The sequence below is a fragment of the Ammospiza nelsoni genome, chromosome 6, assembly GCF_027579445.1.
Source record: "Ammospiza nelsoni isolate bAmmNel1 chromosome 6, bAmmNel1.pri, whole genome shotgun sequence".
In the NCBI taxonomy this organism is placed as follows: Eukaryota; Metazoa; Chordata; class Aves; order Passeriformes; family Passerellidae; genus Ammospiza; species Ammospiza nelsoni.
In genome coordinates, this window is record NC_080638.1 from 42,981,876 (window position 1) to 43,008,985 (window position 27,110).

Below are 27,110 nucleotides of genomic sequence, written 5' to 3' on the forward strand. Positions count from 1 at the left end.
CTTGATAACCAAGACCATTGTTTGCATTTTGCCTTGATTCTAATATGCCACTACATTCTCTTCCACAACAACCCACCATCTAAAATGTTTCTAGAATATCCCACAATTTCACCAGGGGAAAGCACATTCCCACAAATCATCTATTGTAGCCATTCCCACAAATCATCTATTTTTCATCACAGCAGCCTCTTCCCCATAGCCAGAACTATGTTTGTCACCAATGTTCTTTGAACTTCTGCAACTGATGCAATGTTCAGAAGTATGTCCATACAAATGCAAGAAATTGAATGAAAAGCTTTTGTGATCTTGCCCAGCAACCAAAATTTATGAAGAATTAAAAAGAAAAAATGAATGTTACCAAATGCTCTATTTTTTTGTAAAACAAATTATTCAAATGATAGAAAACAAGAAAGAGCGAACACAAAAGAAACAGTAAGCACAGCAGAGAGAATCCACACTATCAAGTAAGACAAAGAAAGAAAAATAATTGCAGTCACCCAAGTTTTGCTGTTACCACTACACACTTCAAAGAGAGCAAGAGTCATCATGACCTCAGAGACTGACACTATAAAGAGTATTAGGAGTACCTGAAGAACGAAGGTAGTTCTTACTTATGAAGAACAACCACATGCCTCTTGCATCAAGAGTAAGAGAAGGAAATCCTAGCTAGTTTTAACCTGAAAGTTATTATAAATACCTCCTTTGGAGGAAGATGAAACTAGGAAATTTAAAAATCTGTGTATTTTGAAAACAATTACTTAAATACTTAAAGCAAGTAATTCATTGAACTTAATCTATGCTTCTTGTCCCAAAAATTGTTTCAGTACTATATTGTGCCAATTCACGACTTTCTAGTTTAGCTAAGACATCTGCCATCCTAAGCTTTTGTTACTGTAGGAGCATGTTAGCATCCAGTTCTAAAATTAAACTTTCTTATCCCCCAAATTGTAACCTAGACCACTACAAGACTGCATCATTATGTGACACACTGTTAGAATAATCTAACCATGCTGAGCTACCCAAGCATGGTAGGACAAGAAACAATGTTAAAACACCAGTGTTCCTAGACTTGCCAAAGGGTGGCATGTTCTCCTCCATATGCAGAAGATGTAGGCCAGAACAGCTTCAGGATAAAAGTGTTATTAGCTGGGACTGAATACATAAAAAAAATCTGATTCAGGATGATTCAACTTCAGTAGCAGCAGTCTTCTGACCTTTTACATAACTAGCAATTGATTTCCTTGCATGAAATTGGATTTTCAGCTACTAGAAGATAGAAGATATTGCATCTGATCTATAGCATCTGCAGAAAAGCAGAGTTCACCATCTGATACTTACTGTTGTGCTTAAAGATTCGAATAGTTGCTCCTGACAGTCTTGCTCCAAGCACTAGTGATGCATGATTCAGTTCATCACTCAGGATCAGACAGCCCTGAATTAGAAGGGGAAAGAAGAATATATTGAAAAGGTTATGTTTCACAGCCAAGCATGTAAAACCTTTCAGCTCTGCAGTGCTTCAAGATCATTTAAGGAAAAAAAATTCCAACATAAATGCAGGCAACTCCAACTACTTGCAAATTCCAACTAGTCCAGGCAAGACTGGCTAAGATCCAAGTTGCAGCCTTAGTATGGCAAATAAAAATACAGAACGGCTCTTAACTGAAAGAAACACTGAAGTTTCACTTTTCCTGGAAGTCCTGCAGCTGAATCGCTGAATATCTCATTCTGTTGATGAATACTCATCCTCCTATGCAGTCAGGTAAAACAGGGAGCAGAGCAGCTTGCCACAGTTCACTCAGCAAGTCGACAGTGCTGCTAAGGAACAGGACACCAAAGACCTAGGTTTAAAGGCCTTCTCAGTGTTGCACTATTACTTTCATTAGGAGGCAACCACTGACTAAACCCACATGTAGATGGAGGTAATATACAAGAGACAGAAAGTGGAAAACAGAATTGCATGATGAACTGGAGAAATTTTCTGAAGCCACTAAATATGATACTGAATTAATTTGCTTTTTCAAGAAAAGCTCAGAAGATAAATCCTTGGACAAACATTAAAACAGGATATGTATGTTTTGAAAGCAGTGATGATTACAGGTCAATAACTGATATGCTGAACATTCAGTCACAGTATTACCACTGGGCTACAGGAATGTATGTATATTGGGGGATTAATATATAAGGAAGCAACAATATTTCTAAATAACCTTGGCCCCCTCCAATTACTATGCAAACATGCTGCAATTTTAGAAGTGACTTTGCTCAGTTAAAAATCTAGAAAGGGTGTCAAGATGCTGAAGATCTAACACTGAAGCATGTTCATTCCATGCTTCTCTTATAACAGCTTCATGAGGGAGGAATCAAGAGGATTTCTCTGCAATGGGAATTACTAGAAGGGACTGTCAAAAGCATTGCCTACAGTTATACCAGGAGTGTCCCAGACAACAGGAGTTTTGACCTAGAGTTAACCTTATTTCCCCTCTAGTGCAGAGTCTCAAAGTCTCTGCACTAGAACTGTGATGCCCCTAGAAACATTCTACATTCTGAGAAAGCCAGAGACTGGTTTTCCCCAGAAACTGCCACAAATGCCATATGTTCATACTGCTGCTACAAACACTCACATTACATGTTTCATAGACTTTGGCATATGAAGTATGGAAATTTCCAACTAGTGTTTGCTCTTTAGAGCTACTACATCAGACAGAGTAAGTATATATCAGAGGGCATGGCTGTTAAACACTATTGTATCAAGAAAAGTGAATATAATAATCCAGTACTAGTATCCTTCTTGAATGGTAGAAAGCAGGAAAACTGATAGTTTTAAAAAAAATGAAGAAAAGAAGAGATTCATTGCCTTGAAAAAGCTTTTGCATAAAAACAAGGACAAGCTTTTGGTGGAGAAGGTAGATTTAACAAACTGATGAGCAGCAGCCTCTTTTCACCCTCTGCTAAAAGGACATTCAATTAGAAACAAATTAATTTGAAATTGAAGAAGTAGTAACTAGTCTAGTACTGTCTGCCACTAGAAAGAAGGCAATGGATCACATAAGGCAATGGCATAGAATAGCCATCACTGATGATTATATGTAAAACTGAGTGATGCTACTACAGTGATAAGACTTCAGTTGCATTTATCAGCAAATTTACATTTGAGAAAGCATTCAGGACAAGGCTAACAGGAACTGGAGATAACACGACTTGGACTCTAGAAAAATATGTGACTCTAGAAAAATATGTCAGTGAAGAACAGGCTTACCACCACATCCTGCAAGGCCCACTGAAGTGAATGCCACATTTTACTACAGACTGCTACGTACATTAATTGTGTAATTCAGTCCTGAGCACTTAATTTTACAACTCACCTATATGTGGAAATTAATGTGCTTTCTTACAACCAAAAAAATATCCTTCAAGCATCACTGCTCTAACTCAATTGTACAGTCTCTCTCCATCCAGAGCTATGATGAAAAATTCTGTGCTAAAGGCAATACAGAACAGTGTTATTACCTAGTTATACTGACTATATTAATGGTACTTAATCTAAAACAGGCAAGTTTGAGAGTCTAGGTTAGCCTCAAATGGTCTAACAACCTCTGACTAAGTAACCCTCAAATGTCCCATTATCTGTGGTCTAGACTCAGCATATTTGCCAGTGAGTGTATCAGGCACATGACAAACTTGCTGTGAACAGAGGGTCTCTACTGCTGAAAACCACCAGGTGCAGAAACACCTGATTTTAGTGATGCTTTAACAGTGCTGAAATACAGCTTTCAGTCTACACCAACTATACTTATTTTCAGCATGTGCTTAGTAGAGGCTGCTGTTAACAAGGCATAGTGAATTAAGATCAACTAAATAATGATGAAGCTTTTGAATTCCTTTTGCTGACTAATTCTGATCACATTATGGCATAGAGATGGATCTAGTCAGATTGTATATGTTGTTATTAAAAGAAGATTCAGTAGGAACATAAACTAAGTGCTTCAGGATTTCACAGAGCAGAAAAAGAACAGGTGGTCCAGTATATGTGAGCAACTATACTCAGCAGCTTGTTTTTAGCTAATTAAGTAGTAATACAGAAGCCCAGAATAACTTGGAAGATATCTTGTGTTCCAAGCAGCTTTACAGTTGAAAATATAAGTAGGACTTTGGAGAGCTTGGTTCAAACATGGCTTAAAGAAAGAGGCCATGAAAATATACAGCTGATGGAAAAGTAAAAGGCAGCTGTAAGCAGCAGTTCCCAAGCCTGTTTCTGTAAATAACTAGGTTCTCAGGCACATTTTTATAAACAGCAGGGTTCTCAGGCAGTCTTCTCATAACAGGTAAATATTCTGTCCTTGGCTGTTTTGGGAACAGACATGGAGGTTTTGAGAACCATTCATATCAGGGTGAGAACACAAATCTTGGTTTCAATAACAAACCACAGGTATTGAAAACAAAAAGGGGGATCGATGTTTACTCTGTAGCCTATGATGAGCTTGGGTTTTGCAATATATATGAGCTTAATTAACACTGTTATAAAAAGTGCCTGGTGAATCAATAAATCGGAGTTCGATGCTCATCAATCGGATGGTCGTCTCCCTTCACTTCAGCATAGGACATGCAAAAAGACACAAACAGTCCAAGAGTTTAATCAAGCATGAGAATCTCTGAGCTTTACTAAGCATTGCCAAACAGGTAGCACACACACAATTAAATGTGTACTGGGTGGTGCCAAAATTCAGGGTTTATGTCTCCTTATTTGCAGACAATGAAGAAATCAAATGTGCAGTGAGAAGCAACTTCAGGCAGCCAAACAAAACATTCAGTGAACATTCTGAACAGCAAAATGGTTCATCCGACAAGAACTCTCTTCTTTACCAGAGTGCAATTTCTGTTTGGAGTATTCACTTGAGTATAAGGGCACCTGTATTGTTATGAGGCAAAAGCTTCTTACTACTTTATTTCAAGTATACAATAAAGTAAGTGTCCTCATGACTAACCCAGCAGGGATTGCTGTACCATTTATGACAAGAGTTGGTTTACTAGAGTGAGCTGCATAAAAAAGGTATGTTACACGCCTTGGAATTTACTGTTCAGATTCTCTTAATGGTTGTAAAACCTACTGAAGTTCAAAGGTGAAAACTCAGGATCTGAGTAAGCCGTCTCAAGGGTATTCTTATAAGGTATTGATGATATACAGAGGGCTCCACATAGAAAAAAAAGATTGAGTAAGTTTGCAGGAATGAGTCATTTGTAGTGACAACAACGAGCAATCTACTTAAATGTACCTGACAGTGTGTATTGAATCTGAAAGGTCTCACAGAAATTATGAATGATTTTTCTGTTAAACATAAAACTGGAGAGATGTGGAAAGAAAAAGAACCAAAACATGCAGGTAAAAGACATTTCAGAAGCAACATATGTTGCTCAGATTCATAGCACTGCAGAAGTATTTGACTCCAGAAAGATTAGATTTGAAGCACTGAATTTCTCTCTAGCATCAGACTCAAAAAAGTCTTTTTTTTAATATGCAAAGCATTTGATATTTAAAACAGACCACAAGAAAAGGGCCATTTTGTAGACAGTGCTACTTCCTTGTTAAAAGAAAAAAGAAAAAAAGCATACAGGAAGACAGTGCAGCTAATGCAAAAGAAAATCAATCACCAGGAAAAGCTGTCAGGAAGAAAAAAGCAGAAAATTTATGATCTGTAGATATCAGACATGGAAGATTTAGGAAGTAATCTCAGGAAGTGAAAAAAAAAATTAAATAAAAGGAAAATAATTCAAAATAATTCACCAGACAGGGGCAAAGAATTCCAATAGACTAGCAGTATTAGGCTGACAGTGAATCATTTGCCAAAAAAGAAAAACAAAACCAACCTGTTCCAGTACTTGCACTATTTTACTCTAAGGAGGAGCTAAGAGAACATGTATTTTGCATCAAGAACAAGCAAAGAAAAATTTCAATTTTATTTGATTTTCCAATAACTAAAATAGCACTGGTGGAGAATACTGGACACTCAGACTAATTGTCTCCTGTTTTATGGGGCACACAATAAACATCACGAGAATTTACAGTTAACCTTATTTCCCTCAAACAACCTTTCTGCTTCTTCCAAGGAAGGATTTTTCAGCTGTCACTCAAAGATAATAAATTCTCCATGTACCAATATGCAACTCAGCTTATTTGTGTAGTTGACACAGTTGGTTCTTAGTGTTTCAAAAGCACCAAAATACCTTCAGCCAATCAGTCTGTTAATCAGCCACCATCTCACACACCAAGGAATAGCCTGAGGAAGCAAGCCTTAACATGCCAGGCTTTCTCCCAGAAAGAAAGTTCTATGCTGCTACTGGTCCCATGGATGCTGTTTCTCAAAGAGATTTTTGCAATGGTTAGAGATGCATTCTGTGACCTACAGTCTGCATAGAGAATATCTGCAGGGGCTGCCACTGAGTAAAAACAAAAGCAAACAAGTAGCTTTTATAAAAATTAACCACTAGAATCTTTGCTAGGTGAGCTTTTGTCCATGACTTAAGCCATACCTTGCCAACTAAAGCAGGAATGTTCATAGAATTGGTTGCAAATCCCATTCCATATGCCATTGCAGATTCCACACCTAGGAACCTGGCAACTAGCTTTTCCAGCTCCTCATGCTTGTCCAAGTTTCCTGCACATAAAACAAATGGGAAATGCAGAGTAAGGAGAAGCTTTCACTACTGCTAAATTCTACAAAGAGATTTTCCACCAACCAAGCTGTGCTTTATTTAAAGGCCCATAAGGGAACACTGCAAAAACCCCATATATGAAAACATAAGTAAAACAACTGCTGTGCAACATAAACTAAATCCAGGAAGTCAATTTGTCTTCACTGAAGTAAAAGCTGCTTTATCAGTTAGACTAAAGTTCAATGCTGAAGCAACTAATGTTTTAAAGACCTGCAATCAGATACAGACTTTGAAATAAACATTCAGGGAACACACTATCATCCTCCAACTTACCCATCTCCTGCCGGGTGCTGCACACCCCAGCTCCATACTGGGACAGAACTTTAGAAGCTGCTTCTTGGCAAGCCCCAGTCTTCTGTGCAAACCCAAGGTAGTTGTAGGAACCCATATTTATGATGTCTTTTATCACTCTCCCTGTGTATCTGTGTTTTAAAAACAGCACAAGTTAGGATACCCAAAATTTTAAAAATTATCTACACCAGAAGATTATTACTTCACTTTCCTAGACTCTACACTGAAATGTTAAAACTCAATAGAACCAAACATTAAATTATTTCAGTACTGCCTCTCATCATCAAACTGCAACAATCAGTTAAAAAGATTCTCTCCCTATCTTACAATCTCAACTCCCAGAAGAGTTTACATTTACAGGTGAATTTGCTATCACACATGAAATTGCTTGAGGCTTCTCAAACCATCTGTTGCTCTGACATGTTCCTCCCTCCATCCCAGAAACATACAAGTTTTCTTTCAATTACAAAATAACATCTCCAGATCAATTAACTTGGCAGCCTCTCAAGCGGGATATCCTCTAACCGCAGAAAGGAAACACATCTGGCACTTCTGTGCTAACAATACGTGACAAGGAGAATAAGGAAGAAGTTCAGCAGAAAAAAAATCAATTTTAATTCTTTTGCCCTTGAAAGCCAAGAAGAGACATAAGTAGTTTCACCAAGTCCTGTGCTGCAAACCTCTTCACATCAAACCTGTGATACATCATTTCCAATTTGTAAAAACCCTTTATTGTATTTCTCATTTTGTTTCTACAGACTACTTCAGTTCTGACTCAAAACAATCATGTCAAATACAGTTGATGACAGCAGCATTTACTTAAAGTGGCAGAACTTCTTCTCAATCAACACAAAGTCACAAGCAGCAGTGCAATCCAATATATCCACACCAGGTATTAACATTATATGCACAAAGGTATTAATTTTATTACAGGTGTATGTCCAGGAAATCTAAATACAGTAAGTCAGCCAAAAGATTGTATCACCTTGGTGGCTAAATCTATTTCAAAAGAGCAAAATTCATTGATTCAAGCTGCTAGAAAGCTCAAACTTTCATAATAAAGCTCATAATTCACTGCTCCTTTGACCTCACACCCTACAACTTGCTCTTAGAGACCCTGTATTTTAAGGCAGCTCTTGCAAGTGTTTTCTTCAGTTTTGACTCACGTGAATGTCCAGTTGTAGTCATGGGAAACTCTCTCCATCATGTCCACTTTGGCCCCTGGCACACTGCAGATTGGACGGTTCCAGCTGTCCCGAATGCGCATGTAGAGGTTTCTGTTGTAGAAATTTTCAAAGTCCTGGTACAATGGGACAAAGTCCTGAAACACATCAAAAGCACTCAAAGTAAAAGGAAAATATATATGACAGTAAAATAAGAGTAGCAGGAATAATTCTTATCTGTCATTCTGGCATAATGGAAAAACTCAGGAAAACACAAAATATGAAATAACCCCCTTCATTAAATCATGGGCATATAATCTTTGCAGGAGAGTTACAGTCAGTCTCTGAGTTAAGCAGAGCAAGGGAACATGCAAGGGCTTTTTGGCACCAAACATTGCTGTACTGAATACACAAAGACTTTGGAAAACTAAGGTGCTCTACCATATTTTATTTTGTGCATAAGGAATGCATTTAATATAGCACCACTAGCATTATTCTACACATTACCAGAAGAACCTTCCACAATTTTTTGTTTTCAATAGAAGCTAATAAGCTGCATTATGGTACCTCTCTTCTGCACAGCTTATCAACACTGAAGTCCCACATGATTCTTATGAATGAGCCTTTCCTGAATTTTAGCTTCCCTTCCAATGTTTTCCAGGAAAAGTAAGTGACTGCCTTGAATGGATAACACAAGAATGTCAAACTAACTGCAGCAGCAAGGACATCTGAGCACTCAAGAACATTTTTTTCTTGCCCTAAAGTCACAAGATTTCCTTTTTACTATTTAATTAAAGAAAGTTTGACATTTAGTAGAGATAAGAATGCATAATTCATTTGCTTCTGATGGGGGGGAAAAAAATCACCACCTTTTTAATCATCTACAGAAGGAAAAAGTAGAATTTATTACAGAGGTATGAGCCAGTTGAGCATTTCTTCCTGTTTTTCACAAGAAAAATGCAAACATTGTGATGGGAATTTTATTTTTGGTGGCAGTATGAGAAAGGCAGAGTATCTCACCAAGTACTGTAGTGTCAGATATTTGAACCACTAAAGCAAAACTGGGAGCATTTATGGCAGATTTTTAATAAAAACACAAACAGGCACTTACAAGCTCTTACTTACAATGCTTGCCTGTAGGAGTACTTTTTTCATTACCTTCCTATTTTAATGATTTAACAACCTTGCCCTTGCAGTTTGGAGTAAAAGAACGTTTAGGTCCACACCTTTGCATCCTCCTACCAGCAGCTGCACAGAAAAGACCAAGACCAAAAGTGCCAACTTCTAAGCAGATACAGCTGCTAAACCCATTTCTGATCTACCTGTGTCAAAAAGGCACAAAGATATTAATTTCCATCATTTCAACTGTGGAAACAGAACCCAAATTTAGCTAGCAATCACTCTTTCAGAGAATCACAAGTATGTCCTTTCTCAAAGGGACAGTGGGAATAAAATTTCTAGGTCCTAAGATGCACAGAAGGGCAATTGTTTCTTCCACGTTCCTGTCCCAATTCATGACACAAAATCAAAATAATTACCTGCAATTGTTTCAAACCCTCTGCTATGTTACTTGAAGAGGGGTGGGGAAAGTGAAACCAAAAAGAAACACTGGCACATTAGAAGATCAATACTTGAGAGATTTGTTAAATCTAATTAAAATCTACTGAGATGCTTCTCAGTATTTTCACCTCCTCCTAACCATCTACACACAGGATTTCAGCTTTGCACAGTTATCCAAGCACACCAACTGCGTGAGTTGAGAAACAACTGGTATTTTAGCCAAGGTTCTTGGCTGGAAGGGGGAGGCTGGTAATGAGTCACCCTACCAACTCAAGCAGGTATGCCTGGGTCCATACAGCCCAGTCTCACTTCAGATTACTCATCAGATGAGTTTTCTTTTGAAACCCAAGCTGACAAAGCCAGAACAGTAACAAGCTCAACTGGTGATTTAAGGACAATCATCCTCTACAGGCTGGCACCTCCAGTATAGGTAACACAAGTATTTTCTTTTAAGAAAAAGCCAGCACTAGAACTAAGTTTAAAGTTACTGTGAGGAAGAGAAGTTCTCTGAACCTACTGAATCATGATAAAGAAAAAATATGCTTTAAAAGTCAACAAGAATTCCAGGAATAAATTATGGGTAAGAGAATTAAGGTTTAATATGGGACACTAGCTTTAGTTTTTGGAGTACCAAGTTGTAGGATTGTAGTAAAGGGCTTTAAGTAGGTGCCAGCACACTGCCAACTCCTTTGTTATCTATACATGTACTGCTCCCTCCAACAAACCATCCTCAGATAGGTCTCATAAGAAAGTTCCCTGGAATAGAGCAAGCAGGAAATGTTATTTTGGCATAATGCAAAAATGGATTGTCTATTTCCTCAGTGATCCTAACCCCACTGAGGGGTTCTCACGACCCACAGATCTGAGAATGTAAAAAACAAAGGGTAAGGATATTGTACCTTTATAAACTGATACTGACTTCTGGAGTTTCAGAGCCCTCTTTTGGAGCTGGCATACAGGAGCAGATGGTCTGCTGGTTGGTTTGGGGGCTGGTTTGTTTGTTTACCTCCTCCATCCTGCTACAGTGTGGCATTCCAGATGAAGAGTAGATAGTACAACAAAAAGACCACTTGAATTCCTCATGCTAATTTAATGTTTTCAATCTTTGAACCAAAAAAAATAAACACCTGGGGAGGAAGGGAGGGATGAACTCTATCAATCCATACTTTTCACCCAGAGGGCACTGGAAGAGACTCCCAAGGGAAAGTAGTTACAGCACCAAGCCTGACACAGATGGAGAAGTTTGGAAACCCTCTGAGGCACATGGTGTAACTCTTTGGGATGTCCTGTGCAGGCCTCAGTGTCATTGTGGGTGCCTTCCAACTTAGCATATTCCATTATTTAAATTTTTTTACACATGCAACCACAGTGCTCTGCTGCAACTGCATCCTAGAGCTGGAAGCAACCACTATCACCTTTAAATATTGTTATTGTTATCTTCTTGTTATTTTTCTATCAAGTTCTCTCATCTAATTTCAGATCCAACACTCTTCCTAGCTGTAAGGATCCCTAAGAATATCAGTCTGAGATTAAACATTTTCAATCAGAGGAAAAATATTCTAGGAATTGCTTCTTTGAGCAATCTTCTGAGTAAACAGTCAACTGCAACACTGGATCCCAAAGAGGGAGGAAAAGCAGTAAGTTCTTTCATTTATGGAGCTAAAAAAATCCTAAACAGCTCTATGCCTGTCACTTTCAGCCTAGAACACATCCCCTATTGAGGGGATGCCTGAAGAAGAAACTGAAGTACCAGTGGTCTCCCTGAAACCTGAAAAGCACAGCAATTTCAGTGAAAAGCACAGCCAGTCAAGGGAAGAACAAAATTCTCCCTTGGGGTGCAACAACACCTTAGCATAGGTGATTTGGGAATCCATTATTTCATCATACTCTAAATTAATATTGCAACAAGTGAAGGTCATAATGAGAGCTTTGTAGCCTCTAGCTCAGGGCACAGGGACATGCAAATGCAGTGATTATGCTACTTTCAGAGCCAAGTTTTCACAGCATTGCACCTAAGCTAACAAATGGTGCCATGAGCACCAGCAGGCTTATCTCCAATTCACATAACGTGTTCTCTGACAACACACACAGAAGTGACTCTGAACAGAAATCCAGCAGACAATTGCAACAAATTCCAGGCCTCTAAAAGGAAGCAGAAAGACTAGTTTCACCTTGCTGTTGTGTGAGTCAAGGAAAGTGGAGCAATAACTGTGGGTAGCCTTTGTATCATCAGGAGGCCCCTGATGAGCTACACAGATGCTAAGACAACACTGAACAAACAATTCCAGTTTACTGCCCCTGAAATATTCCTGCAGCTGGACTCCTGTGAACCCATGTTTGAATACCCCAAATGCTACCAACATGTTCTAGCTGGGCAAGCTACAGAGCATGGAGCAGTATATTAGAGAGTTACCAGGCCCATTCAGAGTCACTCCCAAACACAAAACATGGAAGGTAATCAACAGGCAAATCAGGCTGGAGGAAAGGTTAGTGATTTTCATCCTGCCTGTACCAAACTGGAAGCATTTTGCAGATTTAACTATATTTTATGACTAGACAGCACATTAAATTGGTATGCATAAATTGATTCCAGGGTAATTGAGAATTGTTAATCTTGCCATTTACCCATGCCTTAAATAGACCAGTAATGCTTCAGGGAGGATGTGCTACACAACACTGGTTTCCAGGAAAAGCTCAGCTGGATATATTTTAAACAAAGCCAAAACCCATGAAACTATTTCCTGGAAATCAGTACTAGCAAAGTCTGCACCTTTTCACCCTTTTGTGTTTCAAGACCAAGTGAATATTAGGCTTTCTTAGAATCATTCATATCAATGCATGGCTCTAATAAATTAAAAGGATTTTACCTGCCATCAGAAACAGCTGTAATTCAAACCTGTTCAAAATTCTGCTCTGTTCTTAAATTTGCAGTTTTCTAGTTATGATGCAGAGTAAGATTATACTACTAAGTGACAATTTAGGGAAGAACTTGCTCTACTAAAATAAACTCTCCTCCATAACATAGAAAAACTGAGTCTTTTCCTTGTGTTTGTTTTTAATACTATTTTTGACCTAAGTTTATGTTATGCTTTTAAATGTAAACACCTTCAGAAACACACCACAGAAAATCCAAATACTTCAATTCCGTGATTTTCAGAACAAGTTCATTCAGCCCTTTAAAAAATACTTCCTCACACTACATAATTTTGTAATTTTTTACCTATGCAATTATTAATTATTTCAAAAAGGTAAGGCTAATCCTTTGGCTTGATACTTAAGAAAATCATAACAACCTAGTTGGCTCTCAAGAATTTCAGTAATAAAAAATGTTAATTTCCATACAGGGGAAAGATTCCCACAAATCTGCCAGAAAGCACACCAGTGTAATCACAGGGGTTCTCTGATTTGCACATATTAATAACAATAAAAAGGTAAGTTTTGAACTTTTTTTACACACTAATACCTGCATTCCCTTACCAAAAGGTGACTGGCCTGTCATCCAGCAGAGAGACTCAAATATTGGAGAAAAGAACTTCAAAACAAGTAATTGAGCACACATCTCTCCCTCCACCTCCTGCATCAAAATAACCCTTGGTTCCTACACCAGACATGCTACAACGTGCTCTCATCAATTCTTTTGCAAGCAAACAAAGCTTAAAGCAGCAAAGGGTGAGGATAAGTACTGTATGTTCCAGCCCTCACGTGACTGCTTTTCTATTTGTCTGATAGCAGAAGCAGCTATTACAATCTAAGTGCTAGAGACATGATTTGGGGAAGTACACTACACTGAGATTTCTCCAACACCAAAACTTCTTTAAACAGGATTTCCTATTTTTCATTCTTACGCAGTATTCACTGGCACTTCTTATTAGCTCCATCCACAGACATCCTATGTACAAAACAAAACCAGAATACGTGCATCTCCTCATGGGAGCTGTAACCAACACAGAAACTGAAAGAGTTTCAATTCTTTCAGGGTAAGATGCAATGCTGAGTTAATTTATAAAAAAATTCAAGGCCACATTTCTTTTAGAACTAGGATAACCTTTTGCTAACAACCTCTGTGCTTCAAGGTCCTCTGTGGCAATCTCTACTGAGAGCCTAATATCAATAATGTGTTACTGAATTAGACTTACTGACTCCTTTTTTCACTCACTCAGAAGTCAGTTTTAGCAATAGTGAAAATTTTAACTCCTGTACTTTTAACCAATATGAAACACGTTTTACTCATTAAACTCCTGTAAGAATGCTTCTGTTTTGGAATTTTGTGCCCTACTATGAATCTGCTTAATTCTACCTCACAGTGTTCACAGAAAGAAGCTACTGTGAGGTCATTTTAGGCACTGGTCCTTAGCTACTGTAAAAAGACATGCACTTTATTCCACTGCTGTCTCCAAAAAAAGGCTCCAAAGAAGCCTTCCCTGTTTTAGTTCCTTCCTGCCACCCTTGATTATTTGTTTGCCTTACTGAGATATCCTTTCTGCCCCCTGCTATTTTCTGATAGCCAACTGCTTGTGTGGCTGCACAGAGAACCAGAAACCAGCAACTGGAAAAGGAACTCCCTTAAAATTTTATAAGCCACATTGGCTCTGCAAAGCAGCTGAGAAAAATAGTTTGAGAGAACCCAAATCAGCAAGAATAAGACCATAAGACCTCTGGAGACAGCTCACTGGTAGTCACACTCTTCTAAGAGGGCTCACATAAGGAGTGAGCAAAAAAAAAAAACAACCTTGTGAACTTCATGTTTTAGCAGTAGCTTCCTAAAAACAAGTAACTCCAGTGGGGAATAAAGATCCCTAAAAATAATTTACAAGCAGTGAAAAACAGAATTATCCATTCCAGGCTAACTGCTGAAGCAGGCAAGACCTTTCACCTAGTAACAGAAGCTTTTGTGAGTGGGTCGTAACATGAATTAATTCTTTCTAATCACTATCAGTGAGGCACGAGTCAGTACCTCAAATTACTCATCACCTAACCTACTTGTGTTCTGGACTCCAAAAGAATTTTAAATTTTATAGCTTGTGCTCTGGATCTGACCCACAAGCTTCTCTTTGTAACTGCTTCAGATAAAGAGAATTAATAACATTTCTAAATCAAAACTCAGTCACCAGATCAGCATCAGAAAGCCTCCCATTGGTGTGAAACTAAAACCAGAGCCTTTTTTTAAGTACTGATGCTGGAATATGCAGTCTCTCTTTCCCAAACTCTTGTTTCTGCAGCTGTATGTTCATCTAATTGTTGATGCAGCTTTGCACTGAGACAGATGAGGAAACTATTCTGAGGAAAAACAACTCAAAAGAAACATTATTTTTTTTATAACACAGCACTACTTGTATAGCAATTGGGGCATCCAGAAGACAAGGAAAACAGCAGGAAACTTTGAACATCACTTCTCCCCAAAGAAACACTCAAGCCTCAGCCCATTTCCCATGAACATTATTTCCCAGTGGTTACCTTCTGTTCTTCCCTTTCTGTTGCATTTTGACACTTCTCAATCTTCCACTGCCGCATGAAATCTCGCAGGTATCCAAAGAGAGTGAGAACGCCATAGCCTACATAGGTCAGCACAGCAACCAGCATTGGGGTTTCTTCAAAAGCTTCATTGAAAGGCCTTTTGTATAATCCTCCATTGTGCACAATATGATTTATCTGTAGTAAAAATTTAAAGAGAAGCAGTTGAGGTATTAATTGAAAAAAAGGCAGACATTTCAGAGCAGTCCCCAGCTCTGCATCCCCACCACTCAGCAAAAACTGCTTCCAGCTAAGTTCGGCCATTACTGATAAACACTGCCAGCCTCTATATATGAAGTTGCCAAATTGCTGATATAACCCAAGTCACAGTTACCAATCTAGGGTAGTTTAATCTAACATCTCATTAAAACTATTTAGTTTGCAAAGCTACATACAGAGCATTGCTTACATCTAGGCAAACCAAAATGAAAAAAGTGCCTCCACAAAGAGAGCACAAGTAACAGAACAGCGACACGTCCCAGGGTTACTACAGAGAAAAACAAAATAGAAAGTAATAGTTTTATTGATCTAAACAATATATTCTCAGACTTGGAAGACTGTATTAGTGTAACAAAACAATCATAATCCACGTATCTCTGTAGCTGTTAGCCTAAAGATGCTGACATAAACACTGTACTCATCCATGAGGCGGACATGACACCACAGACAAAAAAGTCATTGTATACAGAGTCTCAACACAGCATATATGTCAGCACACAGAACAAAGAATGGCTTTCTGCATAAAATCCACAGTAAAAGTCATCTTGCTACTCACATGTCATCTGAAGGTAGGAGATTTACCAGCTGCCTAGTGTATACAGCAGGTCTGTCTCAGGTACAATTACTAAAATATGCAATATTTGTGACTGTTACAGAAAAACTTCACAGCTACAGGGCAAATGCTCACCCAATATTAACACTGGGGGGAAAAATCATGGTTTCAACTAGACTACTTTTTCAAATTGTTAAGTTAAAGATCAGATCTCACAAATTAATGAATGAAAACATAGAAATCTAGCTATTAGGTGCAAATGGATATCTTGGCTAAGTGTTAGAATGGCTGCACGATAATAGAATAGCTACATATGAAAGAATATTCTATAAGACATAAATCCCCTTTGTGTGGCATCCAATATATATAAAAGTAAGAAATGTATTTCTTAAAATGTACTAATCAAAAAAACCTCCACACCTAGGAAAGAGATTGAACCTAAATTCATCAAAAAAAGACAATGTCAAATAATTCCCGAGGGGTGTGGGCCAGCAGACAGAATAAAATCAGTTATTCACCTATGTCACTCATACTATCATATGGGAAAGTAAGGTAGAATCATACTAACCTCTACAACAGTTGATGAATCAATAAGGCACACATACTTGCTGGCATCACCAGACATTGAATAACCTGGAAAGTGATACCTGCTCATCCCAGGTGCTGGAGCAAGTCTGTATTTTATGTCTGTCACTAATATCATTAAAGCAACTTTTCAGAAGCAAGGGGCTGTTCTTAGCAATACAATTATGCTATAGCAGCAGTCACCAAGTACAAACCACAACAGCACTTCCCTCCTGACAGTCATTTCTACCTCTTCCCTTCCTCTGACATGGTTTTAAGCAAAGCAAATCCTTGATTTGGACACAGTAGTTGTGGGGGCTTACTAATAGGTGGATGTATGGAAACAAAATAGCAAAGACAGAGTAGGAACTTTTAGCAGCAGCACTTAGATGCAGGTAACTAGATTGCAGTGCTTTGAGGCCAGGTTTAATACTGAAGTATTATTTTAAAAACACACTGCATACAGCAGTGGCTTAAGGCAGAAAATTACCATGGCTTTGGCACAAGTGTAGGAACGCTTGCTTACCACGCTGCAGCTCAAGCGCTGGCACTTTAAGGCTTTAGTGCAAGCCAAAGGTTCACACACCATTCTCTTCATGAACGCACCTGCCAAAGAACCTATCCCTGCCCCACTCACTCCTACTCTGAGCCACCTGCACCAGCCTCCAGCTAGTACAACTAAAGCAACTAAATCTGATTATCAGCATAGCATCCCTTCAACACTGAACTGATCCATGTTGGAAATATAATTGTCTGCACAAGGTTATTCATTAGACCTTAATAGTCTTTACAGCACTGCTCCACAAAGTCATTCGATAGAGCTCAGCAAACAAGAGGCAGCAGCTTTTGGAGAGAGAGCAGGGGCAGCAGCACCATGACAATCACAGAATCAGTGAGCCAACAATGCAAAGGAAAAACTGTGAGAGCCACCTACCTCCTCTCTATTACTCTCAGAACTGCTTAACTGTATCACTATGGCTCCTGTACACAAAACTATCGAATTTTGTTGCATCCAGGTAGAAGGAAGATCACACACTGCAGCTCCAACCAGCACAGTTTCACAGCTTGGGGAATTACAAGTAGAAGTCTGCATGCTCACATTGTCAGCTCAGGCTGTGAAGAGCAGCTGTTCAGGAGCAGGCACGTTACACACCTGGCACCTGTGCCTGCCCACCAGCAGCTGATTTCTGGATAAGCAGACAGAAAACTGGCAGTGACTGCTTTGCAAATGACCTAGTATTGAATAATTAGAGATCACATCAAAGCTTCTAATGTTTTTCCCAAGTAACTGGAAGTTCATCTGGAAGAGATGAGAAAAGACTACATTCTAAGATAATGGATCTGAGGTTACCAAGCACCAAAAAGTAGTTACTGAAAAAAAACCCAACAACTAAGAGACCCTATATGCAAACTTAATCAAAATAAAAACCCAATCTATATCAAAATATAGACCCAAATCTATATGCAAACTTAATCAAAATAAAAACATACCAATTTTTTCCAGGTCTCTGGAGGTGCCTGTGCTTGTAACAAATGCTAAAACTAAAACAAACTATTCAATATGGTCCATCCCAACATTTCACTAAGAAAGGCTTTTTAGGAATACCAGTATTGATCCAACCCATACTCCAATCAATTTCACCTCTCATTTTTCTTCCACTAGTATTAATACATCCTTAAATTTGCGTATCAGCTATGATATCAGCTGAGCAGCTTGTGTTATCCTAGCTGAATCAAAAAAATTAAAGACTGAATGCAATTCCACAAACTCTTCATGAAGCATATGACCGTAAAAAATCTCTAGAATTTGACTACAGAAGAGACATTTGTAGTCATATTAAATACAAGCCTATTTGTTTTGCAAGCATGTAAACCTCCAAATGAAAGCTTACATGCTGCAAGCTCCAAAGCTGCTGCAAAAGAACAGCAATTTCAGTTCCAGAGACCAAGAAAGAAGGTGGCTACAGTTCAGTGCCTCATTTCCTTTCATCGGGAAGAGAAAAAAGGTGTGGAAGATTAAGACTTTTATGATTTCAACATGCTTTATGATCATAAAGTGAGCCATGACCTTTGAAGTAGAATACACAGCACATCCAAGCACGAAGAACAGTCAGAGTTCACTTAAACACATGAATCAAAAAAATGATGTGTATGCTCACCTACAACTCACTTTCCTGTACTGTGCAGAGTACCTGTATGCAGAAGAGCACCATCACATTAAGGAACTCAGCTGCACGAGAATCAGAGAGCACAACTCAGCCTACAGAAGGCAGCAAAGAACCAGCCACAGGTAATGCCCGTGTTGGGCCAAACTCTTGGCAAACAAAGCACACGAAACAGTATTGTAGCAGTTATTGAGCTGCAGCAGCATCACACAGCTACTGCTAGAAAGGACTACACTGGTCTAAGCAGAACACATGAGAGTCTGATGATAATCACAGAATTGACTGAGTTGGACCCACAAGGACTATCGAGTCCAACTCCTGGCCCTGCACAGCACAACGCCAAGAGTCACACCACCTATTTGAGGGAGCTCTCCAAGAGCTTCTTGAACTCTGCCAGGCTTGGTGCTGTGACCACTTCCCTGGGTCACTGTTCCCAGGTAAAGAACATTTTCCTAATATCCCACCTAAACCTGCCCCAGAACACCTTCATGCCCTTCCTCTGGGTCCTGTCACTGATGACTAGAATGAAGAGATAAGTGCCTGCCCCTCCTGTTGAGGATGTTGTAACTGCAATAAGGTGTGCCCTCAGCCTCCACTTCTCCAGGCTGAACAGACCAAGTGATCTCAGTGACTCTTCACGAAGTTTTCCTTCTAGATCCTTTCACCATCTCTGTAGCCCTCCTTTGGACACTCTGTATCCTTTGTGGGGGAGAAGACAAAAGATGTGCACAAACACAGGAACATTTGCAGATGCTACTGTAGACAACACACAGGATTTACCAAGGACTCTGGGTACACACCTTGCATGGCAGGCTTGTACTTTAGGGAGAGAAGGTGCTACAAGTGCAATACATAGTGCACAAGTACGAGAGCAGCACAGGGTAATTGCTTATTGCTGCTACCCCAGGAAAGGACCAGCACCCTGTATTAGAGAGGCCACTTCATTTCATGCTGACAGGAAGAACAAATTCACATGAACCTGGCAGACTTAATGTAAACACATTAAAAAGATTATTTATGCTGGAACACAACTTTGCTAAATTCTTATTAAAATTTAGTAGCTTCTCACTGCCACATACCACACATACTGCAGAAATTTTACTAACAGGTTTGCCGCTTCTATTTTTAGAAACACACTGTGAAAGACCACATCCATGAGTGTGCCTCCGTATGCAAAAGTGGCCACATTCATCACAAAGGATTGAGGAAATCAGCACTACAGAAATCACAGCAGTGAGAATTCCATGAAAGGAGCTGCTCTAAAATGTTAGATACCCTGTGGTCATTTTACTGTTACCTCTAGCCCTTTTCCTTGCACTGCTTTGCTTAGATTTTCAATCTCAGATTGTTGCATAGGTAAGAAGACAAAGTGTTTACTGCCAAAGTTAGAATTAACTGGTTTGAATCACATTTTAAACTTTAAAAAAAAAAACCCACAGGAGATAAACTTGTTTTATAAAACAGACTTTAAGAGTATATTTTTAATTAAAGATTTGTTCTTCTTGACAGCTATTATCAAATATTTTTATTTACAGTTAGTTAGTCACTACAAATTTGATAGTCCTTGTTTAAGATGAACTTACCACATCCACAAAAACAGTGTAAATCTTCGTAACATTTAAAAGTTGTTTGGGCTTGGGTTCTCCCCTGCCCTCCATTAGCACGTAAAGGATGCAATAAAACTTGGTGCTTTTTACTAACTACATATTGGTGACAATTTGAATTATACTGAGAATATACTATTTTTCTTAATTTTTTTAATCTAAGAAACTATTTAATTTTTAAAAATTTTTAAATTAGAAGAATTTTTAAATTCTTTACCTTAAATTACCTTGAACCTCACATGTAATTTTATCTATTATGTTTAGTAGATTTCAGGCACACAGAATACTAAATACAATTTACAATAAAGATTTCCAAAGACAGACGAGGTCTGCAGTGCTTCCCCAACAAGTCAATCTCCAGGCTCTCAGATACCTCTGAAAGCATTTCCTGACATATTCTAGAATCTGCTCTCATTTTTATGGACATTAAACTCCATTACTTCCTAAACTTTTCAACCCTAAGTATTCTTCAAAACTATACTTTTGAATTAAAAACAGTTCTTTTTCTAGGATTCATTTCTTAATGATGGCAAAACAAAAAACTGGAAACCTCACTGAAGATGGGCCAATGGTTTACGTTCCACCTAGTGAAACTGAAGTCAATAGATAAATAAAGCTTTTGTCCCCCCAACAAATTGAACACATGAAATTTAGAAAAAAAACGGTTTTGTTGTACAATTAAGACAGAAAAATACAACATATCACTCAAGTAAGTATAGTAAAAATAAATTAACTTGTATACATCTATAACAATTTCTGAAGGGCATTTAAGGCTTATCACCAGCTGAATTTGAACTGGCAGTCCAAATACAATCAACAGATTTTAACACTTCAACCAAACTAATTTTTCACTGGCACATATTGAAATCTAAGTGAAGCCCATAATATCAGCAGCTATCACAGGCATTTGTTTTCATACCAGCACAGACACACAGATTCTCAACAAGCACAACACTGGCACTACACCTACTAATTTAATATGATGACCTCAAATATTCATTTAGCCAGGGAAAATGCTGAGTAGCTGTTCCTTCCACAAAGGCTTACAGTCTTTTATAACTGAATTTGGTAGCAGAAAAAGATCGTTGTGCACAGGTACACTTTTTCAAAAATAGAGTTTTGTCAATGAAAATATGTGAACAAGGTTGCAGTCTTTTCTAGATCACACAACTTTCCTCTCACTTCACTTTTACGTTACTGACACAATAAATACAGTCAATGATCAAACCAAGCAAGAGTTGGAAAGCAGTAATTCCTTTCCTCAGGTCTGATGTAGGCCTCAGAGTACCTGCTATAAGCCCTAAGGCACACATCTTCACAGGGGTTTGGGGATTAATGCTGATGTCCAAACCTGGACAAACTCCCCTGCAGTCCATGAGCTCACCTCTGTAAGGCTGGAAGGGACCTCCACTGTGTCCAAGCCCCAGCTCAAAGCAGGGCTAATTACAGCAGGCTGCCAAGGACCACGTCCAACCACCTGGAACTTCTTGAACTCCTTCATGGATGGAGATACCACAACCTCTTTGGGCAACTTCTTTCAGTACTTTACCACCCTTGTGTGAAAAATTATTTTCCTTATGTGCAATCAAAATTTCCTATTCCTCCAAATGACATGTGTTGCTTCTCCTACTATTGCCACATGCTTCCAAGAGTCTGGCCCCATTTCCTCTATATCCTGCAGCCAGCTAGTCAAGCCTTCTCTCTTCCTAAGGTAGAGCAAACCCAGCTCTCACAGCCTCTCCATTTCTCGGGGACCCTCCACTGGATTCACAGATTGATGTGGTTATGTCAGGATCTTTCTGACAAGCTCAAAACTGGATACCATTTGCAAGATGCCATCTCCCAAATGCTGAGTAAGGGGCAACAACCACTTCTTCAAGAAGTTGTTAATGAGATTTAGATTCTCAGGATCTTTTTTTTTCTGTCAGAAATACCTAAATTTTAAATTTGTACACAGATGTGAAAAACCTCACAATTCTGGACTCCAATTCCTTTTTACACCAGTGGATAGGGTAGTTGTTTATCTTATCCTAACTTTCATCTGAAATATGATTCACGTCACTAAACCACTTGTAGCAAGAAGAACTTGCAGTATCTGCTGCAGTCATCTTAAGTGTGCTCTCCAAAAGAAACTACACTAACCTGAATTCCAACAAAAGCACCTTAGAAATCAGGATGAAGCCATTGTTCCCCTGCATCCTGCAGCAGTCCCACAAGATGAACCTTTAACAGTTTGTGCAATTTAAGAAGAGCAAGCACAAATCACAAGACTACACAAACTGTTTCCTGTATATCCACACCAAAACTTCCAGGAAAGAAATATCTATGCTGGCCATTTTAATAGCTGCTAGAATTCAGGACTTGTCTTAAAGGAATGCAAATCCCACAGTCCTCCCACTTTTATCAACCAAACTGTTCCTTGTCTTCCTGAGGAAGCAGTACAAGACATTGCTTACAAAGGCATGTATGTTATCTAGAGGTTGCTATACAATGGTGTTTGAAAACCTTCTAGAAACACCAGGGAAATTAAAATTTGTTTATATAACTCCAGCTCCTATCTAACACACTCAGAGATACTGCACACAACAGAAATTAAGAACTTGATATCTAAAACCTATATTCCAATTTATTTTTTTTTAGGTTGAGACTACTTCTTCTTCAACTTCTAGAAGCATAACAGAACCATTCTAATGTGAGAAACTCAATTAAGGAGTAAAAAAAAAATCACATTACTAAGAATTTGGTAACAATAACAGGTGGATTCAAATGAATTATCTTGGAAAATAAGGGCATCTTCTCCCATTAAAGATGTCCCAATCTCCCTACTCTAAGCAAGAAAAATCTTTTCAGATGCAGCATTGGAAAACCATTAGTCATTTGCAAAACATTCCAATGGAGAAGTACGTACCAGTTTAAAATTGCACTGCAGAAAGAAAAAGCAATTTCCCCCCATTTATTATTCCCACAAGTGTCTTGATAGCTCCTAAACACCATTTTTATATTGAATTCAACACTCTCCCCAAAACAGCAGAAGGGCATAGAAAGCAGCATCATGCACAACTTGAAGAGTTAACTTCACATCTCTCTTACTACGATCTGTTCTCTTTCTCCTATCTATGTTCAGCTCCTCACATCATGACAATACCCTTTGAGATGTCAAGCTTTTATCTTACATACTGCAGTATTACACCAGAATTCTCAATCAATTTTAAGTCCATCCATAAATTACTATACTTTCTAACCATTAACTCCCCTAACTGTATACAGTCAGAAAAAAAGTCACTTTTCTCCAACATTACACAATTTTAAATTTCTATATGGTTCTTCAACCATTAAGGTGTTTTTTAAGTAATTAAGGTGTTCATAATGAGATTGAAATTCAGTGAATGCAACAATCTCTAAACAGATCATCTTCAAGCAGGAGCCAAGTAATTTGAACACAAGATATCTCAGGAAAGCCAAGAGCTGTTATTTATCTTAGTACTTCAGCAGAATATTTTTACTATGCTCGAACCCTAACTTCAAATGGTCACTTTCCCAGTCACTGATGATATTTCATTAATCTCCAACGTAGCCAGAGTCTGTTACTGCACAGTTTTAGTAGGCAGCAAGTTTCTCCTCTCCTCTTGCCAAAGAGGTTTAGCAGTTCAGAAGGAGACAAACACAACCTCTTTGAAAATTAAGTAAACAATTTCACCCTCTTCTGTGCATGCTGGAGTAAAGAACCTACTCTGTGTCAAATACCACCCTTAGAGAAGGAAGTATCATAGGGAAACATCTGAATTTAAGCTTTATTTTTTTTAGGATAAAAACTCCCAAACAACATAAACAAACAAATCAATAATTAAAAAACCTTCCAACTTACATAGATAACCTGAGCAGAAACATCCTAGGTAGAAGAGGACTCCTTTTTTTCACACAGTTCAAAGTGGGTAAAGCTTTGCTGCACTATCAAGCCCTACTGGGGGACACAGTAATGCACTACCCTGTCTCTAAATTCTCCCCTCAGAAGCTCCATGGTTTTCCAGATAAATTGTCAATGACTGCAACATTTCTTTAAACTGATGGTTTTCCTTTCCCCACCTCTTCCCATCATTTCATCTAGATCTCATTTTACCTATTATTTCTTGCACAAAACCCTTGAAAGGCCTTCTTGAAAAGTTATTTTCCTCATCCTTACTTTTCTGTTTGTTTTTTTTTCCTACTAAGTAACAATCACATTCTTTTGTGTAAGCTGCCTTGTTTTTGGTACTCGCTTACAGTTGCAGATTTTCAAGTACTCTGTGTGGTAAGTATGTAATATATACATACACAGCAAATATATCCAATACAAAGTGAGCATTCACATGTTTCCCTTCTTCTGTAGAAATGCCCAAAAAACAAAACTGAAAAGGCAAAAGACCAACCAAGTAGCCAGTGATATCAGAATCTCTGATATATCAGCAAACACATCTTTTGGCAGCTTACCACCACGGATGCTATCTAAGAAAGATGGACATAATTAGCTCCCCTAAGCAATTGCTTCTTCCAGTCCAGTTCTAACATGCAGACTCTCACTTTGAAAGTTAGCATAAAGCTAGCTCACATAAAATTATGGAGCTCACATAAAATTATGGAGAAAAAATGTAATACTCCTAATTATAAATCTGTTTGACCAGCAAGCAGCTGCCAGAAAGATATCAAACTTTCCTACACTCTTATAACTCACACTGCTGCTACACTCTGGATTTTTGGTAAGATTTCTCATGACCACTTCTCCAGTGAACCCTGACCCACTTTAGAAATAGTTATCTCAAATGCCTCAGGTCTCCAAAACATATCTGAGCATATTATCATGTGCAAGCTACTAAGTGAACAGAACATCTCATAAACCAGCAAGGCTTTTAAAGCTTCCTCAGTTTGAAGTCTAAGTTTTTTTCCCATTCACATGCTGCATCACCCATGTTTTCCAGATACACAGGTAAACAAAGCCCTTGAAGAAAATGCCTCCCTACCTCACTTTATGTTCCTCTGAAGTAGAAGAATATAACTGTATTCAGACGTTCTTCTTTAGAAAGCACAGGGTGGGGAAAAACTCTCACAGAACAACACTTTCCAGCACCACACTTTGTCTTATTACAAAGATTTACATGTAAGATTTTATAGCCAGCAGGGCTGGGTGTTTGCAAGGCAAGACTAGCAAAGCCACAGCTCCCCAAACCAGCACAAGCTGACACTGCTGCCAGTTGAAGGTCCTGTACCTCCCTCCATTTGTTCACTTCCAGTATTGGGCTGTATCTCTCAAGGGCCAGGGCATGACTGTGAGCATCCATCCACCCAAAGAAACACAGTAAGTATCCTCAGTTAAAGATAGCTCAGGGGAAAAAAAGTCTCATTTTACCCTGCATCAGTTCTCAATCCAGCTCACACAGTGAGTGCACAAGCCTACACTGAGAAAACAGAAGGGACAGCAGAGGACTGAAAAACAGAAGCAGCAGGAGAGATGATGACAGAGGAAGGCTTTTCTCCAGCAGCTAGAGGTGTTCAAGGAAACACAACCTTCTGCTGGGGCTGAATTCATGACAACCTTTTAAGCTCTTCACACTGTAACACAAAACTTGAGTGTTTCGCACAGAAACAACTCAAGTCTGCAAGACAAACACTCACTTGCATGGCAGGCTGTGGCACAGCCGGATGGGAAGCGCTGCACCAGCCCCCAGCCTTGCTCTAGGGGAAGTGCCTGCTCAAGGCTACCTGTGCCCACAGCCCCCACGTCGCACCTGGAACAGCGAAACAGGGCCAAGGACTGCTGAAACCTTCTCTTCTAAACCACACACCTACTGCGCTACAGCGAGGTTTAAGTTCAAAGCTCTGGCACCGGTAAAAGTGAAGTTACAGCCGTGACCCGAGGGACAGTCACTTCCCACGCCGCCACCAGTGCGGTGAGCGAGTACCCCCGGGCGGGCGCTGCCCTCCCTCCCTCCCTCCCCAGGCGAGGGCTGACGACACAAACCGCTGGGCTCTGCCGACACCCCTCACAGCCACACCGCGGTGCCTCCCGGGGCCCCGCCGCCGCGGCCCCCGCCCGCCCCAGCGCCTCCCGTGCCCCGCGCTCACCTGGGTGCCGGGCGGGCCGCGCACGAAGCCGTTGCGGAGCGCGCCGTGGGCGCCGCAGCCGTTGGCGCGGGGCCGCTCGGGCCGCTCCATCGCGCCGGCCCCGCCGCGCCCGCTCCGCCGCCCCCGCTCGGCCGGGCCGCGCCGCACCGGAAGCGCGGCCCGCGCCCGAGCTGCCCCAATCGGCGGCGCGGGCGTCACGCGAGGGGACGGGCCCCGCCTGGCCGCGCCGACGCGCGTGCGAGGCGGGCGGCCGGGGCCCAATGGGAGGCCCCGCGGCACCCGGGTGGGAGGGGAGCACGGAGAAAGGAGGGACTCCCCCAATGGCGAAGCGGAACACCGGTGGGGAGGCGGAGACAGGGGGTGAGCATTGCCCAATCACTTGGCAGGGATAGGACGGGGCGCCAAGGGGAGGGGAATAGCTAGCCAATCACAGCTCGAGCCCGAGGGAGGGGCTCAAGAGAGAAGCAGCGTCCGTCCAATGGCGGAGGGAGGAGTGGGGCGGGGCTGAGGCGGCAGCCAATGGGCGCGCGCGGGTTGCGGACAGGGAAGGGGCGCGGGGCACATGCCGCTGGTGGGGCCGCTGGGAGCTGCCCTCCTCGTTCCGCTCCAGAGCGCCCATGAGCGCGGTCCCATGGGCCGGGGGCCAGGGCGGTGCGGGTTGGTTCTGCTGTCACCG

At 40.0% G+C, this 27,110-nt stretch overlaps 1 protein-coding gene across 1 annotated transcript in view; it reads right to left on the reverse strand.

Moving 5' to 3' along the window:
• Window positions 1-26,568, reverse strand: part of SPTLC2 (serine palmitoyltransferase long chain base subunit 2) — a 78,029-nt gene extending 51,461 nt beyond the window's left edge. Inside the window, exons 1-6 of the mRNA XM_059473440.1 lie at window positions 26,435-26,568; window positions 15,177-15,371; window positions 8,166-8,320; window positions 6,982-7,130; window positions 6,526-6,650; window positions 1,339-1,432 (exon numbers count right to left, since the gene is read on the reverse strand). Coding sequence (XP_059329423.1) covers window positions 1,339-1,432; window positions 6,526-6,650; window positions 6,982-7,130; window positions 8,166-8,320; window positions 15,177-15,371; window positions 26,435-26,524 — 808 coding nt within the window. The 5' untranslated portion in view covers window positions 26,525-26,568. The remainder of the gene's footprint in view (window positions 1-1,338; window positions 1,433-6,525; window positions 6,651-6,981; window positions 7,131-8,165; window positions 8,321-15,176; window positions 15,372-26,434) is intronic.
• Window positions 26,569-27,110: the final 542 nt, after the last annotated feature.